General features: G+C 40.8%; 1 protein-coding gene across 1 annotated transcript in view; it reads right to left on the bottom strand.

Annotated features, from left to right (window-relative positions):
• Positions 1 to 2785: 2785 nt before the first annotated feature.
• LOC121368526 (myb-binding protein 1A-like protein) overlaps positions 2786 to 19287 on the bottom strand; it is a 47143-nt gene continuing 30641 nt past the window's right edge. Inside the window, exons 29-36 of the mRNA XM_041493263.1 lie at positions 19015 to 19079; positions 16245 to 16293; positions 15765 to 15836; positions 14837 to 14881; positions 14128 to 14193; positions 7083 to 7187; positions 4888 to 4994; positions 2786 to 3255 (exon numbers count right to left, since the gene is read on the bottom strand). Of these exons, the coding sequence (XP_041349197.1) occupies positions 3135 to 3255; positions 4888 to 4994; positions 7083 to 7187; positions 14128 to 14193; positions 14837 to 14881; positions 15765 to 15836; positions 16245 to 16293; positions 19015 to 19079 (630 nt within the window). The 3' untranslated portion in view covers positions 2786 to 3134. The remainder of the gene's footprint in view (positions 3256 to 4887; positions 4995 to 7082; positions 7188 to 14127; positions 14194 to 14836; positions 14882 to 15764; positions 15837 to 16244; positions 16294 to 19014; positions 19080 to 19287) is intronic.

The raw sequence follows: 19287 nt of genomic DNA, 5'->3' as shown, positions 1-19287 counted from the left end.
TGTCTCAGTGCTCCATGTAACCTGTCCCCACTATGTAACCAATGTCTCAGTGCTCCATGTAACCTGTCCCCACTATGTAACCAATGTCTCAGTGCTCCATGTAACCAAGTCCCCACTATGTAACCAATGTCTCAGTGCTCCATGTAACCTGTCCCCACTATGTAACCAATGTCTCAGTGCTCCATGTAACCTGTCCCCACTATGTAACCAATGTCTCAGTGCAGTGCTCTATGTAACCAATGTCTCATGTAACCTGTCCCCATCTATGTAACCAATGTCTCAGTGATCTGTAACCAGTAAACCAATGTCTCAGTGCTCTATGTAACCTGTCCCCACTATGTAAGTGCTCAATGTCCCAGTGTCTCAGTGCTCTATGTAACCAGTCCCCACTATGTAACCAATGTCTCAGTGCTCCATGTAACCTGTCCCCACTATGTAAACAATGTCTCAGTGCTCCATGTAACCTGTCCCCACTATATGTAACCAATGTCTCAGTGCTCCATGTAACCTGTCCCCACTATGTAACCAATGTCTCAGTGTCCATGTAACCTGTCATTGATGTAACCAATGTCTCAGTGCTCTATGTAACCTGTCCCCACTATGTAACCAATGTCTCAGTGCTCTATGTAACCAACTATGTAACCAATGTCTCAGTGCTCCATGTAACCAGTCCCCACTATGTAACCAATGTCTCAGTGCTCTATGTAACCTGTCCATGTAACCAATGTCTCAGTGCTCTATGTAACCTGTATGTAACCAATGTCTCAGTGCTCTATGTAACCTGTCCCCACTATAACCAATGTCTCAGTGAGTGTAACCTCCCATGTAACCAGTGTAACCAATGTCTCAGTGATCTATGTAACCTGTCTCCACTATGTAACCAATGTCTCAGTGATCTATGTAACCTGTCTCCACTATGTAACCAATGTCTCAGTGCTCCATGTAACCAAGTCCCCACTATGTAACCAATGTCTCAGTGCTCCATGTAACCTGTCCCCACTATGTAACCAATGTCTCAGTGCTCCATGTAACCTGTCCCCACTATGTAACCAATGTCTCAGTGCTCCATGTAACCAAGTCCCCACTATGTAACCAATGTCCCCAGTATGTCAGTGCTCCATGTAACCTGTCCCCAACCTGTCCCCACTATGTAACCAATGTCTCAGTGCTCCATGTAACCAGTCCCCACTATGTAACCAATGTCTCAGTGCTCCATGTAACCAAGTCCCCACTATGTAACCAATGTCTCAGTGCTCCATGTAACCTGTCCCCACTATGTAACCAATGTCTCAGTGCTCCATGTAACCTGTCCCCACTATGTAACCAATGTCTCAGTGCTCCATGTAACCTGTCCCCACTATGTAACCAATGTCTCAGTGCTCCATGTAACCTGTCCCCACTATGTAACCAATGTCTCAGTGCTCCATGTAACCAAGTCCCCACTATGTAACCAATGTCTCAGTGCTCCATGTAACCTGTCCCCACTATGTAACCAATGTCTCAGTGCTCCATGTAACCTGTCCCCACTATGTAAACAATGTCCCAGTGCTCTATGTAACCAATGTCTCAGTGATCTCTGTAACCAATGTCTCAGTGATCTCTGTAAACAATGTCTCAGTGATCTCTGTAAACAATGTCCCAGTGCTCTATGTAACCAGTCCCCACTATGTAACCAATGTCTCAGTGCTCCATGTAACCTGTCCCCACTATGTAAACAATGTCTCAGTGCTCCATGTAACCTGTCCCCACTATGTAACCAATGTCTCAGTGCTCCATGTAACCTGTCCCCACTATGTAACCAATGTCTCAGAGCTCCATGTAACCAGTCCCCACTATGTAACCAATATCTCAGTGCTCTATGTAACCAATGTTTCAGTGCTCCATGTAACCAGTCTCCACTATGTAACCAATGTCTCAGTGATCTATGTAACCTGTCTCCACTATGTAACCAATGTCTCAGTGATCTATGTAACCTGTCTCCACTATGTAACCAATGTCTCAGTGATCTATGTAACCTGTCTCCACTATGTAACCAATGTTTCAGTGCTCCATGTAACCAGTCTCCACTATGTAACCAATATGTCAGTGCTCTATGTAACCTGTCCCCACTATGTAACCAATGTCTCAGTGATCTATGTAACCTGTCCCCATTATGTACCCAATGTCTCAATGCTCCATGTAACCAGTCCCCACTATGTAACCAATGTCTCAGTGCTCCATGTAACCAGTCCCCACTATATAACCAATGTCCCAGTGCTCTATGTAACCAATGTCTCAGTGCTCCATGTAACCAAGTCCCCACTATGTAACCAATGTCTCAGTGCTCCATGTAACCAAGTCCCCACTATGTAAACAATGTCTCAGTGCTCCATGTAACCTGTCCCCACTATGTAACCAATGTCTCAGTGCTCCATGTAACCTGTCCCCACTATGTAAACAATGTCCCAGTGCTCTATGTAACCAATGTCTCAGTGATCTCTGTAACCAATATCTCAGTGATCATGTAACCAGTCCCCACTATGTAACCAACATCTCAGTGCTCTATGTAACCAGTCCCCACTATGTAACCAACGTCTCAGTGCTCTATGTAACCTGCCCCAACTATGTAACCAATGTCTCAGTGCTCTATGTAACCAGTCCCCACTATGTAACCAATGTCTCAATGCTCTATGTAACCAGTCCCCACTATGTAACCAATATCTCAGTGCACTATGTAATTTGTAACCAATATCTCAGTGCACTATGTAATGTGTAACCAATGTGTCTAACAAAGAAATAAACAATAAACATGTGTTGTTTTTATTCAAACAATACTTATCTATTTTAATATCTGCAGACTGCTAGAATTTTATTGCACTAGCTGTACAATTTATTACAATAATACGGTAACAACCACACTGCATTATGTTACTTCTGTGAAAGAACATGACCAGTCATAAAAGTATTGTCACTGTTGTTCCTCTCCGAATCACCATATCACAGTGATATTTAACATTTGCTAAAGACAGAATAATATTCCACAATATATTGACATAAAATTAATATAAAATAGAAGCTTCTTTATTGTGGTAATGGCCTCTTCTTTATTTGATAGCAACATGAATTGTATACATAGCCTAATAACATCAGTATGATCAGCTGATTTTCTTCACTTTCGCTGGTGAAGGTGAACTGTCTGAACAATCATTTCCTTTCTTTTCAAGTTTTTGTTTTTTTGTTTTCTTCTTTTTTTCCAAATGAACGTCTCCATTAGTCCTGAAACAAGAATGAGGTAGGAAATGTTTTATTTAACGACACACTCAACACATTTTATTTAAGGTTATATGGCATCAGACATATGGTTAAGGACCACACTGATATGGAGAGAGGAAACCTGCTGTCGCCACTTCATGGGCTAAACCTTTCGATTAACAACAAGGGATCTTTTATATGCACCATCCCACAAACAGGATAGTACATACCACAGCCTTTGTTACACCAGTTGTGGGACACTGGCTGGAATGAGAAATAGCCTAATGGGTCCACCGACAGGGAACGATCCCAGACAGACCACGCATCAAGCAAATGCTTTACCACTGGGCTACATCCCGACCCCAAGAATGAGGTAGTGAAAAAAACAAAAACAAATTACCACAAAAAAAAGGAACCAAAAACTCACCTAATAATCGTGAACTGACACAATTTTTAAATGTTTGTTTTGTTTAGCAAAACCATTAAAGTACATTAATTAATTAATTAATCATTGTCTACTGGATGTCAGACATTTGATAATTGCAATATACAGTCTTCAGAGAAAACCACGATACATTTTACCATTAGCGACAAGGGATTATTTATATGCACTTTACTATAGAACAGCACATACATAGCACTGTTTAGGGTGATAAAAGCATAGGCCGTAGGATTTCAAATTTCATGGAAAACACCTTTCCAGTTCCGTGTCTTGTGACAATTGAATAGTCGTACTTGATATAACAATCACGGGAAACAAAATTTTGGTTCCGTGATTTGACCAGCAAGCTACCAACACAGTACCAGAAACAATAATTTCCGTGAAATCCAAAGGCCTGCCCCAACAATATATGAAGTACTTGTACTAACCTAATAAACACACACTAACACAACATGCATACAAATCTAGCAACAATATATGAAGTACTTGTACTAACCTAATAAACACACACTAACACAACATGCATACAAATCTAGCAACATAAAGAAATCTGTAAAGTTAAAAGTTAAAGTTTGTTTTGTTTAACCGCTAGAGCATATTGCTTTTAATTATTAATTATTGGATGTCAAGCATTTGGTAATTTTGACATATAGTCTTAGTGAGAAAAGCCGCTACATTTTTCCATTATTAGGAAGGTATCGCTTATATTCACCATCCCACAGACAGGATAACACATACCACGACCTTTGATATGTTACACTGGCTGGAATGAGAAATAGCCTAATGGGCCCACTGATGGGGATCGATCCTAGACCGACCGCGCATCAGGCAAATGCTTTACCACTGGACTATGTCTTGCCCCAAACTACACAGTAAATTCAGGTAAAAGAAATGACCTACTGAATCACAGGAAGCCTAATGGAATTTTTTACATCCCACCTCTAGGAAAGTTGATGTTTGTTTTGTTTAACTACACCAGTAGAGCAAATTGATTTATTAAATAGCAGCTATTGGATGTCAAACATTTGATAATTCTGACACAGTCTTAGATGAAACCTGTTACAGTTTTCCATTAGCAGCAAGAGATCTTTTATTTGCATCCTAATGGTATCTTCTTGTCAGAATTAATTATTACAAAAAAAGAAAAAGAAAAAAAAAAAAAAGAATAATGATTATTAATGAGTAAGGTCTTGTCAGTGACAAGAAATACTTACTGCTCTTTAGGGAACTGTGAGTAGATTTTGTTAAAGATTCTTCTTGTGTCTGTATCGAGTTTGGCCTTGAGAGTATTAAGTTTCTCTCTCATCTCACTATCGAAAATCTGAAATGAAATACCACTTACTGATCATCAGTTTTATAACATACATCATTCACAGTTTCTGTGATTTCAGTCAGGGTTTTTGCTGCAGGATACTAAGAGTACAATTACCTGAAATCCTGGCAATCTATAGCCTGTGTAACATTGCAGTGAATATTTTGTTGCAGGATACTAAGAGTACAATTACCTGAAATCCTGGCAATCTATAGCCTGTGTAACATTGTAGTGAATATTTTGTTGCAGGATACTAAGAGTACAATGACCTGAAATCCTGGCAATCTATAGCCTGTGTAACATTGCAGTGAATATTTTGTTGCAGGATACTAAGAGTACAATTACCTGAAATCCTGGCAATCTATAGCCTGTGTAACATTGCAGTGAATAGTTTGCTGCAGGATACAAAGAGTAAAATCACCTGAAATCCTGGCAATCTATAGCCTGTGTAACATTGCAGTGAATATTTTGTTGCAGGATACTAAGAGTACAATTACCTGAAATCCTGGCAATCTATAGCCTGTGTAACATTGCAGTGAATAGTTTGCTGCAGGATACAAAGAGTAAAATCACCTGAAATCCTGGCAATCTATAGCCTGTGTAACATTGCAGTGAATAGTTTGCTGCAGGATACAAAGAGTAAAATTACCTGAAATCCTGGCAATCTATAGCCTGTGTAACATTGCAGTGAATAGTTTGTTGCAGGATACTAAGAGTAAAATCACCTGAAATCCTGGCAATCTATAGCCTGTGTAACATTGCAGTGAATATTTTGTTGCAGGATACTAAGAGTAAAATCACCTTAAATCCTGGCAATCTATAGCCTGTGTAACATTGCAGTGAATATTTTGTTTTTAAAATCTTCATTAGTGGTATTTCTAGTTAATTGAAAATGTTTTGAAATTGTGTAGTGATCTGATATTTGCTAGTGATTTGCGATGCGATACTGAACAAAATGTTCCCTGCACTGTAGTAGATGGATCACAGTAAGGGAACTGCTGTTCAAATTGTATCACAGTTTATAAAATACAAGGTCAATTTCCAAAACATTTCGATTCCATGTCCATCAAACAGTAAGAGCACTAATGGTGTTTTATTTGTATTACTTACCCTCAAAGAGTTTGTTTTGGTTACCACCACTAGAGCACACTCATTTATTAATCAGTGGCTGTTGAATGTCAAACATTTGGTAATTTTGACGTATAGTCTTAAAGAGGAAACCTGTTAAATTTGTTTTAATTAGTAGTAACAGATCTTTTATGTGCACGATCCCACAGATAGGATAGCACATACCACGGCCTTTGATATACCAGTTGTGGTGCACTGGCTGGAGTGAGAAATAGCCCAACAGGAATCAATTCTAGCAGAAAGCCCGTCAGTGTATACTAATTACATGTACTGGCAGAGTATTTCGACACCTTCAGTCACAGGTGTAAGAAGAGGGAGATGGGAGGGCTACAGAGCCAGTATTGTTGTGTAGCTAGAGAAAACCATACATTTTTTTTTTGCCCTCAGTAAAAGTTTGTTTTGTTTAACGACACCACTAGAGCACATGGATTTATTAATTATTGGCTACTGGATGTCAAACATATGGTTATTTTGACACAATCATAGAGAGGAAGCCCGCTACATTTTTCCATTAGTAGCAAGGGATCTTTTATATGCACCATCCCACAGACAGGATAGCACAAACCACAACCTTTGATATACCAGTCATGGTGCACTGGCTGTGACGAGAAATAGCCAATGGGCCCACCGATGGGGATCAATTCCAGACTGACCGCGCATCAAGCGAGCACTTTATCACTGCGCAGATGCAGATACCACTTTTCATAACATTTATATAATGGGTGGCATTGACAAACAAGACTCCTTACCTTACAAAACTGACAATAAATGGGGGTTAGGACCCGCCTATGTTTGCATCTAACCCTCTACTTACATGTATAACAGGCTCAGTATGGTCTAGGGGGTAACATTAGCTTACAGTTACAACGTAAAATTTAAATAAATTTTTATATTTTTTATAGCTTCCATTGAAGGAACTGTCCTGAGTTTATAGCTACTGATAGGACGAATGGAGGACCAATAAACTACCTTCATCACTGCTGGTTTGTTCATGATGAACAGTCTGAACGTCAAATTGAACACTTCACGAACAAGCATCGGCTTCAACTTCTCCGCGTTCAGGGTCAAAATTATCTGAAACAAAAAAAAAAACATTGTAATTTTTTTTTTTTAAATGTTTACATGAAATCAAGCTTATCAGAACATATTTCAATATGAAAATGATGTATTTTTATTTCTACCACTAAAAGCTGTAATTGCCATGTCCACCTCAAAACAATCTTTTTAAAACTGAATCTGTGAATATGTTTCAGTATCAATTGTAAAACTATATAATTATTAGGGGTAACTATTGCAATAGTATTGTGATAGTTAAAATACTATTGTGATAGTATTGCACTAGTGATAGTACTATTGCAATAGTAGCCTATTGTGAATTCTTAAATCACTTGATAACAGTAATATGAATAGATATTTTTCAAAACTATTTATCTCAGTGTTCCAATGTTTGTGTATGTGTGTTTTGTTTGTGTGAGTGTGCATGGTGTTTGTATATATGTCTGTGTTTGTACTTAGTTATTTGTAATAATATCACTAGGTAGTGAAATCATGTATTGGAACGAAAAAGATTACTAAAGCCATACTATGTTATTAGACCAAATGTAATTAAATTTAGAGAACTGGAGAAAACTTGGAGTGTTTTCTCTTTTATAGATACATTACCTGTCCTCAAACAAGGGCACCTCCCCCCCCACGCAAGTGGTCTGGTCCGAACATCCCAACAGCCAATGGGATGACCTAAATTCTTCTACTGCATACTGCTCTCTAGTTCCGGTCACATGACTATAACTTCCTTCTTTTTCCCCGAGCGCATCGCACGGAGAACAGGAAGCGGGGAGGCCCAGGCGGGATAAAATCTTGAGGACAGGTAATGTATCTATAAAAGAGAAAACACTCCAAGTTTTCTCCATTTCTTTAGACATTACCTGTCCTCAAACAAGGGCAGCATTCAACAGATGGTGGTGGGTGCCGAGATCCGTAGATGCTTGTGATAACTCCCCAAACCGGAAAGAGGCTGACTAGTGGAAGAATGAGGCCAAACCTGGTAAGCCCTCCTCCTAGGGATGCCCGTCACAGACCAATGCAGGTGATGTTAGTAACAACAACCAGAATGGTGGCATCCGTCAGCAGTGGCAGGTACGGCTCCCAGAACAAAGGACCAGGAGGCGGCTGCCACATCTCATGCTGGTTCTGACAGGGTGGGAAGTCGTAGCCACCAGGGATGCAGGTGTTAGGTAACCCTCACGTATTGAAGTGTTATTTTTGTAATAACAAGCGACAACCTAATGAGGTGCATCCGTCAGAACATTGAACAGAATAAGACCCCCGAGTGTTTTCTGTCTAGTACACCAAAGAACTGTTAGTTCAATAACGACAACAAATAACCACATGCAGTGCAGGGTAAAGGTTATCAAGACAAAAGTTCCGGCACCAGTATGTGAACTGTGCAAAAGAACAAAAGTCTAAGCAATCCTCACCTGTCGATTCGATGGACATCTCGGTATACAGCCCAGAATCAGACAGACATCAATGACGACGAGGACGGCTTGTATTCAACAGAGTCTGTGCAGCAACAACCGGACCCAGATGATGGAACCCCTCAACGTCTTCTGTGGAGATATCCCTCAGATAATAGTTGGCGAAGATGGAGTCCATAGCCCAGAAACAACCAGTGATAATGTGCTGAATGGGTGTGTTGCAGTACAGGGACATTGTGGCAGCCAAGGCACGGAGTTCATGCGGATTAGAAGCAGATGGAGCAGGTAAACCCTCCTCCTGATAGGCGGTCAGGATAGACGACCGGATCCAGGTAGACACCGTGTTCTTGGTAATATCCCTCAACCGACTCTGGTTACAGGAAAGGAAAAGTCTTTTGCGATGTTGTCGAAAAGATCTGGTCCTCTCGATGTACTGGTGCAGTGCTCTGACAGGGCACAACGCCAAGTCCTCAACGTCCGCTGGACCAACGATAGAGGAGAGGGCCTGCACAACATACGAACGAGGCGCTTGGTCTGGTAACTGATTCTTTGCAACAAAGTTCACGAGTAACCCCAAGTTGACTGCATGCCGATCTCGGTGAAAACGTAAAAAGTCTACATCAAGAGCATGGAGTTCTGAGACACGGGCAGCCGTGGCGAAACCGAGTAAAAACACCTTCTTCCGCGTCAAGTCTTGCTCATAAGGTGCGGTCGATAACGCTCGTAACACCAGATTCAGGTCCCATCTTGGTGGCCGAAACCGGTGTACTTGATCATCAAGGCGAAACCCTTTGATCATCTTATGGATCTCAGGAATACCCGATAACTTCGTTCCAGTAGCGACATCACGAACAGTAGCGATGGCCGAAACGTACCCAGCGATGGTAGACCCCTTCAATCGTAAAGTGGTCCGCCGATACAGCAAAAATCAGCAAGACGAGGTATCTGGATCGTCTGAGGTTTGAGTTTTTGCCGGACACACCATTGGTGAAAGCAAAGCCATCTGACGTTGTAAGCCGCAGTAGTAGATGATCTGTGCACTTTCAAAATGGCCGCCGTAGACTGTGAAGAAAAAACCTTTCTTCCTCAAACTCTTGGAGATAAGTCCACGCGTGCAGTTGGAACAACTGCGGACATGGATGGTATAGTCTTGACGTGGGATAAAGCAACAGATGGTCCCAGTCTGGCAGCGGTAAAGGATGTGGATCGGCAAGACGTATTAGATCTGGATACCACATCCTGGATGGCCACGTCGGAGCAATGAGCAACAGGCGACAATGGTACAGCTGAAACCTTTGAAGCACCCTTGGAAGGAGGAATGGTGGAGGAAAAGCGTACGCGTCCATCTGTTCCCAGCTGATGGCCAAGGCGTCGAGATCCAGAGCTTCGGGATCTGGCACCAGAGACACGTAAACCCTCAGCTGATGGTTGAATCGTATGGCGAAGAGATCGATGTTTGGTGTCCAAAGTCTGTCGCACACCCATCGAAACGCTTCGGGATGGAGCATCCATTCCGTCGGCTGTGGAGACGACGGCCGAAACAGTGTGTCGGCTAGTACATTGGAAACCCCTGGAATATGGTGAGCCCGAAGTTGCAACGGAATCTCGTCGACCAGCTTGTAGAGATGATAAGTCAACTGCAGCAGACTGCTGGAGTGGGTTTTGCCCTGACGGTTGATATAAGCCGCCGCGGTGGTACTGTCTGTGGCTACCATGAGAGAGGCGCCTGACAGCATCTCTCGCCAATGAAGGATGACATTGTAACTGCCAACATCTCCAACAGGTTGATGTGTAGATCGGCTTCATCTGGAAACCACAGCCACCAACAGGGACTGGACTGCAAGGCAACTGGTAACCGGATCAGCAAATCTGCGTTATTGTACTGAATGCATGGATTCAGAAACAAACTGGATACCGCGACCTCTAAGCGTCAAATGTTGCGCCGACGTCAAAATTACTCTTGCAATGAAACTTTATGAAACAGTAATAGAGTGATTTAGGAATCAAGACATCGGAAACAGCGACCCCGTGATACAGGCAAGAGCCAAGACAGCGTAGCAACTCGCTACGCTATATGCCCGATATACCTGGAAGTGAAGCAACGCAAAACAGCAACCGGCTAAAATCCACGGCCGTCACACCACCTGGTGCGAAACAGCAGCAGAGACCATCTAGACAGCATCGGTCACGAACTCTGGCGGTAACAACAGTGAACGTCAGTGAGTTGATAAGCCGCAATGAACCATAGGAAAACAGTGACGGTAAAAACCCCGTACCACGTGATGGCAACTGGATAACTTCTGGAACCAGCGGAAGTAGCGACTGCCTTGCATCGCCACCGGATATAGAGAACGATCTGCTGAATGTCGCTGAACCTTCCTCGAACAAGAGAATATCGGTGCACGGGATCTCAACACAAGTGACCGGACCAGTAGACTGTCTTCGTCACCAACCCGGAACGCTTGTAACGTCGAACCCCTTCACGGCAAACAGCCGTATGTAGACCACAGGTCTGCCAAGATTACCGGCTTGTGCTGAAAGTCAAGAATGGATCGCTTCAGGCAAGTCGGTTGACGATAGTGTGCAATCGTAGTGCACATCGATGTCACGGAAGATATAAGGTAGACCAACATCAAAGTCGACGGCTAGAACAAGGCATATCCTCTGGCATCCTGCACATGAGGAGTTATGGTCGCCAGGATAACATCAAATAGGACAGCATGTACAAACATGTACGCTGAACTGAAGCCATCGACAGGACGTGCCAATCTGTAAGTTCTAGGAAGACGTCTGGTCCCGCCGGAAACAGCGTCATCCAAGGCCGGCGCCACACCATTGAAGGATAGGTTGAAGACGGGATACGTTCGTTGTGACGAATGGGGAACAGCACAAATGAAGTCTACTCAAGTAAACCTCGACATCGGATCAGTCCCCAAACGGAAACCTTCTAGAATGGTGCCAGTGGACTGTGCAATGACGAAATATATACACCGCAGTGAGACAATCAGTCACAGCCATGTGGGTCACTGCGTCCGGATCTTCTATAACGGAAGGTGCCAACGCATCATCTGGAAAATCGGTCAGTAACCTGGCACAGGCACTTCGATCCAATGTACTGGCTGCAATCGGAAACACGGACCGTCCACGGTCCGGTCCCGTCAGGAGCCGGTATAAACCCTGAACGCCGAATCAGCTGCCGACTGGTGTGGACGGTACGATGTACACGGACCGGCGGGAGCCGGTGGAACCCTGGACGCTACACCACTTCGATCGATCACGGGACGACGGTACCGAACGGTGAGCCGATGACGCAATCTTCCAGTTCATTACAGGGCTCTGTCTGCTTGCTGGAACAACGATCCGCACGGGCCGGTTACTGGTAGCCGTGTAAACCGACGGGGGCCTGTGGCAGCCAACGATCGAATGCCGACATCTGCCGGTGGAACCTCCGTGGCGATCATCGAAGCCGGACCCTTCTTGGCTAAAACCGGTGGATGGGCCAGCGGCGGTAGCATATCAGATATGAAAGCCAGACAATCCCTCAGTGACAGGTGGTCCGCCGCATCCAGATCTTCCAGCACCGCAAGAACCGATACACCATCAGAAAAGTAACGTAGCACCCTTGAACAGGCCAGTCGCTCTGGTCATGGCCCGATGGAGATGCCGGAGAACCGGACCGTGGGCGGTCCCGTGTGGATACCAAGGAACGGATGACCACATCATCGTTGGATGTGGCAAGGACGGCAACATGTCGTAGACGGCCGCCAAGCAATCCCTCATAGTCATATGGTCCGTAGAGTCGGGCTCTTCAATGACAGATGCCGCAGGTGCTTCATCACCAAAGTCTCGTAGAACTCGAGCACAGGCCAATCGATGTACCGTAATGGAAGCTGCTGATTAAACCGGACCGTGGATGGTCCCGTCTAGATCCCTCGGAGGCCTTGGAATCCACATAAACTGAAGGTTGGCGCTGACGATCTGTGGAACCCATAGGGAGCCGTACAGGTCGTGTGGAGCGGCTACGGTCCCGGCTCCGATGCGCCGAAGAGGACTTCCCCGCCGAAGATCGGTGAGCCTTATAATCCGTGGAGTGTCTATCTGAATGAGCCAGCTTCTTAGAGGGCTGCGTAGAGACCGCAGGCCTGTCATCCGAAGTCTTAGGTATCGGTGGAGCTGAAGAAGCCGCACCCCCTGAAGAGGGGACTGGAACAGGACCTGACCCCGAACCCGCCGGTTTGGGTAAGGTCGCCATTGACGCCATTGTTTCTTTCAGCATGGTCGGTAGAATTGAACGTAACACTTCCGCCACGGAGTCAGCAATCGAAGGCGAAGATTCCACCTTCTTGGTCCTCGCTGACACCACCTTCAGGTAAGCCGCGAACTCGACATCAGACAAGCCCGAACAATTGGTCGCATCTTGAAGTGAGGCCACACGGAACACTACAACCTGGACATAAGTCGTGTGGGTCGCCGCCGGCAGTAAACTTCTTGCAGCGTAAACACGCTCGAACTAGTCGCTGAACATTATCAGATATAATAATAGTAATTTTTCAATCTGTGAAAAGAAAGAAAAACCAACCATAACACAAACACAAAGCCGGTAAATAAAGACGCCATTTTGCAAATGGCGTCCGACACGACAACCGGCGATATAACAACATTTCATGTAATTAACACTTGGCAAGTCAAGCGAAATACATACGAAAGCTAACGAAAATTAAGGTGAAAAACATTTCACCCAAACACAAAGCCAGTCAACAAAGACGCCATTTTGCAAATGGCGTCCGACACGACAACCGGCAATATAAACAACATTTCATGTAATTAAACGCTTGGAAAGTCAAGCGAAATACGCGAAAAAACATACGAAAGCTAACGAAAACGAAGGTGAAAAACATTTCACCCAAACACGAATACAAATCCAAAGGTCTTATAAAAAAGTTGACTCCAAACAGAGCCAAGCAAAATGACGTCCAGACCCTTTAGCGAAGAGAAAAAGAAGGAAGTTACAGTCATGTGACCGGAACTAGAGAGCAGTATGCAGTAGAAGAATTTAGGCCATCCCATTGGCTGTTGGGATGTTCGGACCAGACCACTTGCGTGGGGGGGGAGGTGCCCTTGTTTGAGGACAGTAATGTCTAAAGAAATGTTCCAACTGTAAACGTGTCAGCATCCTTAAAAAACTTTGTGAACTTATTAATATTATAAATAACCACTTTACCTCCTAAAAACACATTTTATATAGTTAAATCTTACTTATTTGTTGTTATAAACACTTGTCACTTAATGTATGCGAGTATATGCATATATAATGTACTCCTCTGATGCCACCGGATGGTGGCTTTGAGTGAAATAAAGTTCTGTTCTGTCACAGACCATATTTCACTATGCCTACTATCGAAACTATCAATAGTTCAGCAAACAATTGCAATAGTTATTGATAGTTGAATTAACTATCGATGCATTGCTATTGAGGCACTGACTTTCACAATGTATCGATAGTTTGATGTAGTTACACCACTAATAATGATACATACCTCTTTCAGTGCCATTGCCAACTGTCCAGCAAACTCCTGCCACACCTCTTGATTCAATTCTTTTACCTACGACATGAAAATACCATTAACAGCAGTGATATATAAAACAAAACTCTACCTGTCAGCAAAGACAAATTCATACTGTATTTACAATGTTATACCATAAAATACAATGTAATTGTTAAATGGTTGATGATTTGAATTTATATTCGCTTTAAAAAAAATATTAGTTCTTATTTTATTTGTGAAAACCGAAATAAAACTATATTCATCGATATCGTATTCTTCTTACTTATTGTATCATAATACAAAGAAATCAATTTAAGATATTCTATTTTTTAGATGAAAAAAACTGATCCCAATTGATTTGCCAGATTAATCCAACTTTCATCACAATGAATTAGTGGATGTACATTATTGTCAAGATAAGAATGAAAAGGTCAGTCACGACTACGGTTCATCATCCATGATCTACTCAACTTTTAAATTTAAAGAAAAGTTTCAACCACATCTCCCCCACATGCACATGCACATGCACAACACACACAAAACACAAACACACACACACGCACAAAAACACACACATGCAACACACACACACACACACATAAAACACACACACACACACACCACACCACACCACACACACACACTTAAAAGTTCTGTCTTATAGGCCTAAATACAGATTAACCATGCTAGCAATACGTACCTGGAGATTATTCAGCAAAGCTGACAATAATGAACATGCCTGAGTCTGAAATGAAAAACAAGAACCATTTTAATTTAAAGTTTGTATTCTAACATCTGGACCGCTATGTCAATATCTGTGTAAAAATGTGGTCATGATAAACCAAGAACATAACGAGAAGGAATAATTTAAAAAAACACACGAGAGGCTGGATGTTGCGGTTTGTACACACAAAACTATCTTCATCTAGTAGAATCAATGAATGTTTAACAACACCCATGCATGAAAAATGGAGGCTGATATAGGTTATAAATGTTGTTATTAGCACCCTTCAGGTAGTTGATTACATGAGAAACTATTATTCTGTCATCAGATAGAAGGATTTATCCAAGATATCTTGCCATGCTCCCATGTCAGATGGGATTGGGGAAAATAATGCGAGTGAATCATACTTGGGATATGTTTTCAGGTCACTGAATCCACCTCATGGTCCATTCCTTGTTGTGGTTAGGTGGCTTGCATGTCTCAACGACCCAGAGAGCTATGCCAGTGGGAGCTTCGACTCTGGTAGGGCCACCCAGGCTGGACTGGTTGAAGGGTAGAGGCTAGACTAATATGGATTACTGCCGAAGACGGAGGAGCTGGGCCAAACCACTTGTAGGGAGGCACCTAACCACAGAAGTTCAACACATTTTCACCGATATACTGAGCGTACGATGACGAAGAAAAAAAGGCCACTGAATGATGCACTAGGTTACAACCACTCTTAAATTAATTTATTACAACAGACCTAATTAAATATATATATTTGGGGAAGTTTTAGCATAAAAATTGTGAATTTTCTGTGGCACTTTTGTTGTACGAAGGTTGGACCCACAGAATGCCTGGATAAATCCAAAATGAAAAGCTTATTAAAATATTTCCCAATATGATCTTCACCAGCACTTACCCTACTGTGCAGTTTGACAGTGTCATCTTGTAGAACCTGAAGCAATGTATCCCACAACGGCCAAAACATTTTCTGAAATAAACCAAACCGTAGAAATATACCAGGGCCTGTAACATCCACATTAGTTACATAAAACTGTGACATATCATTTGATTTTGATCTGTTAAAAGAAAATATTTGACAATAATGCTGAACAGTGTATTGAAAAAATACATATCCAGAAAATATCACTAAAATATTAAACTTTCTTTACTTTGAAATTTAATTTATAATTATTCCTGAAATTCAAATGGTGAACTGAAAGTTCAATTGCCTGTAAAAATAATAATTTTCTTCTTCTTTTTTATAAGTATAAAGCAGGTTTGTTTTCCTTGATACATGAATTATTGACAAACTACAATGAAAACATTTATTTTTAATTTGTTTTGTCAAAACACAATGTCATGTACATGTGTAACTTTAATAAAAACATGTACTCACTTTTTTTTTCAGCATGTTGTCAAAAAACTGCACATGTAATCTGTGATCTCTAAAATACAAAATGGTAAAAACCAATCAACTGAGATAATTACACATCCAGACATGAACACATAACAAATGAGCAAAATAAATATAGCTCGACGGTTTTATTCTGCTTGACACTCTATCACCTATACTATAATCATCAGGGTTGAAAATAAGTGGTCGCCCGGGGCAACCTTTATTGGCTAAGGGCAACTAAGAATTTTACAAAGGTAGTCCGTTGGGCGACCATAGATTTTAGAGTCTGGCGAGTATGGTACCAGTTAAAAAGGAAATGCACTGAAACTGAATCGAATGTGACAAAACACACCACAGCTGTGCTGGCGCAAACTATAGATCTGGTAGCAGACAATATTATAGAGCATGTTCTACATTTTGACAGCACCAGACTGACCAGAATAAGCCTCAGCTTCTGCGATTTTGGTCTGGGGCTGTCAACAAATATAGCTCAAAATGTATTGAAGACACTTAATGTGTTTTTTAAAGTTGTCGGCTTATTGGAATGGAATGGATACGCCATAATTATCTAGTAGACCTACTTTTTGACATTATTCAATGTTATGGTACAAATTAATACTATTTAGTTAGCTTACTAGCATTTTATTCTGGAACAAAATAAAAATTTATCTTGTAGTTTTAACTGACACTAACAATGAAATTTTCCATTACTACAGGGATTATTCCAAAATTCAGTTAATTGGCATGTAAAGATAAAATTCATATAAAAACATATTAATTTATTAAATTGTAAACCGATACCATCTGAAATAACCTTTTTTAGAAGTTCAGTGTAAATAAAAAAATATTTTTAAACCCGCATAGGGTAAATATTTTCCGATACAGGTTTCTAGGCAATTGATGGAACACCCATGGTAATCTGAATGACAAAACCGTAATACAAGATCAGGGCCATATCTCTGCACAATGCAGAGTCAAATGGGTATAAATTTGGCAAAATAGTGGATGATTCCATCTATCCTTATCCAGTGCCTTGTATATAGGAAGACAGCCACTTTACTGGAGAGTCCATCCCTCTTGCATCCTCATAAAGATGACTGCCACCCCAGCCTAATTTACTAAAACATGCGTAGTTCTACCTTTACTCTCTTTATACTGCATTATCGATTACTTCAGAGACAATGCAAGTGAAGCTGCATACCTTGGCTGTTCTAACATTTTTCTTTACCCTTGTATTAAAAATTATATTTAATCTGTATCATTTAATGGTAACTTGTAATTAACTTTTTTATTTATATTGGATTATTTTTTTCTTTAAATATTATTTGAGTTGGTATGGGTTTAAAACTTAATACCATGGGGTTTTTTTAATATGAATTTTAACTTTATTCGTTATGACGATACAATTCATCGTTTTCCTTTTAAAGGGACAATCCTGAGTTTGCTGCAATTTTTAAGATGTTATCGACTGACAGAGACTTTGTAACGATTGTAATTACATATCAAATATTTTTTTTTTTCTGCATAAAATATTAGTGGCTGTATATTAAACGTGTTTATGATCGTTCTAATATTTGTACTAGGTTAAATTTAATTTTATTTCCTAAAATATTGTTTTTTTGTATGTACGAAATTATTTGAAGACAAAATCCAATTTGGGCTTCTTACAAATATTAAGACGACTAGAAACACATTGAATATACAGACACTGATATTCTAAAGAAGAAAATATATTTAATATGTAATTTTAATTGTAGCAATATTTTATGAGTTGGAAATATCTTATAATGGAGCAAACTCAGGAATGTTCCTTTAACGCAAACGGACTATATATACATGGTTATTTTTCAACAAAGAAAATTCTAGTTTTGATTTTGGCTGTGCACTTCCAATTGGAGGGCTAGATTAATTTGAGAAGGGCCAGTAAGATATTTCTTCAACTGACCCTGCTGGCGACCTTGATTTTCATGTTAATTTTCAACCCTGAATCATTGGTAATGAGGTTACAGTATTACAATAAGGTTGGAATTAATTACAAGTAATAAAATGATCTTATGCTAAAGTATTAAATAAAGTTACATTTTCTTAAAATAAATGCTTAAATGTCTTGTTATTTCATGATATCCCAGCACAATGTAACTTATGTTAATGACGACATTTCATAAAAATGTTTGTTGTTGTTTGTTTTAATGCATTTTAATGGACAGAAGGGGTGGGATGTAGTCCAGTGGTAAAATGCTTGCTCGATGTGCAGTCGGTTTGGGATCGATCCCCAATGATGTGCCCATTCCAGTGCACCACGACTGGTATATCAAAGGTCGTGGTATGTGCTATCCTCTCTATGGGATGGTGCATATAAAAGATCCCTTGCTACTAATGGAAAAATGTAGTAGGTTTCCTCTCTGAGACTATATGTCAAAATTACCAAATGTTTGACATCCAATAGCCGATGATTAATAATTCAATGTACTCTAGTGATGTCGTTAAACAAAACAAACTGTAACTTTAAACATTTGTAAGCACAGGGCATATCCCAGGTGTGCACTCTATCACTTTGCTACATTCCGACCTTGCATAAACTTTCACAAGACTCACACAAATAAAATATCTTTATAAAATTTTGTAATATTAACAAAAGTTGCTATTTGTAATATTAACAAAAGTTGCCATTTAATAATTATAATTGTGTGTAATATTAGCTTTTAATAACATCATGGGATTTTAACGTCATTGCACTGGTATAAAAAGGAAATCTAAGATAAATTCTTACTTTTTGTAGAGTAAGTCAGAAAGAGACGACTGCACCACATCAACAACAGCAGCCTGGTGATCTGTCTGAAATCAATAACAGTAAATTAATATTAAATTGGATGGCCACAAAAATTGATAACCCTACTGAATAGAGAATTATTTAAAATGTATCCAGATGGTAACTTTGATATTCCACACCCATAACTATAGGGATATTTGCCACCTTCAGTAAAAATTATAGGCCTAAAGCTTACATAATTTTAAAATAGCAAGAGATGCCAAAAGCTAAATA

The sequence above is a fragment of the Gigantopelta aegis genome, chromosome 3 (genome assembly GCF_016097555.1).
Source record: "Gigantopelta aegis isolate Gae_Host chromosome 3, Gae_host_genome, whole genome shotgun sequence".
In the NCBI taxonomy this organism is placed as follows: Eukaryota; Metazoa; Mollusca; class Gastropoda; order Neomphalida; family Peltospiridae; genus Gigantopelta; species Gigantopelta aegis.
This window is presented reverse-complemented; position numbering and strand designations above follow the sequence as displayed.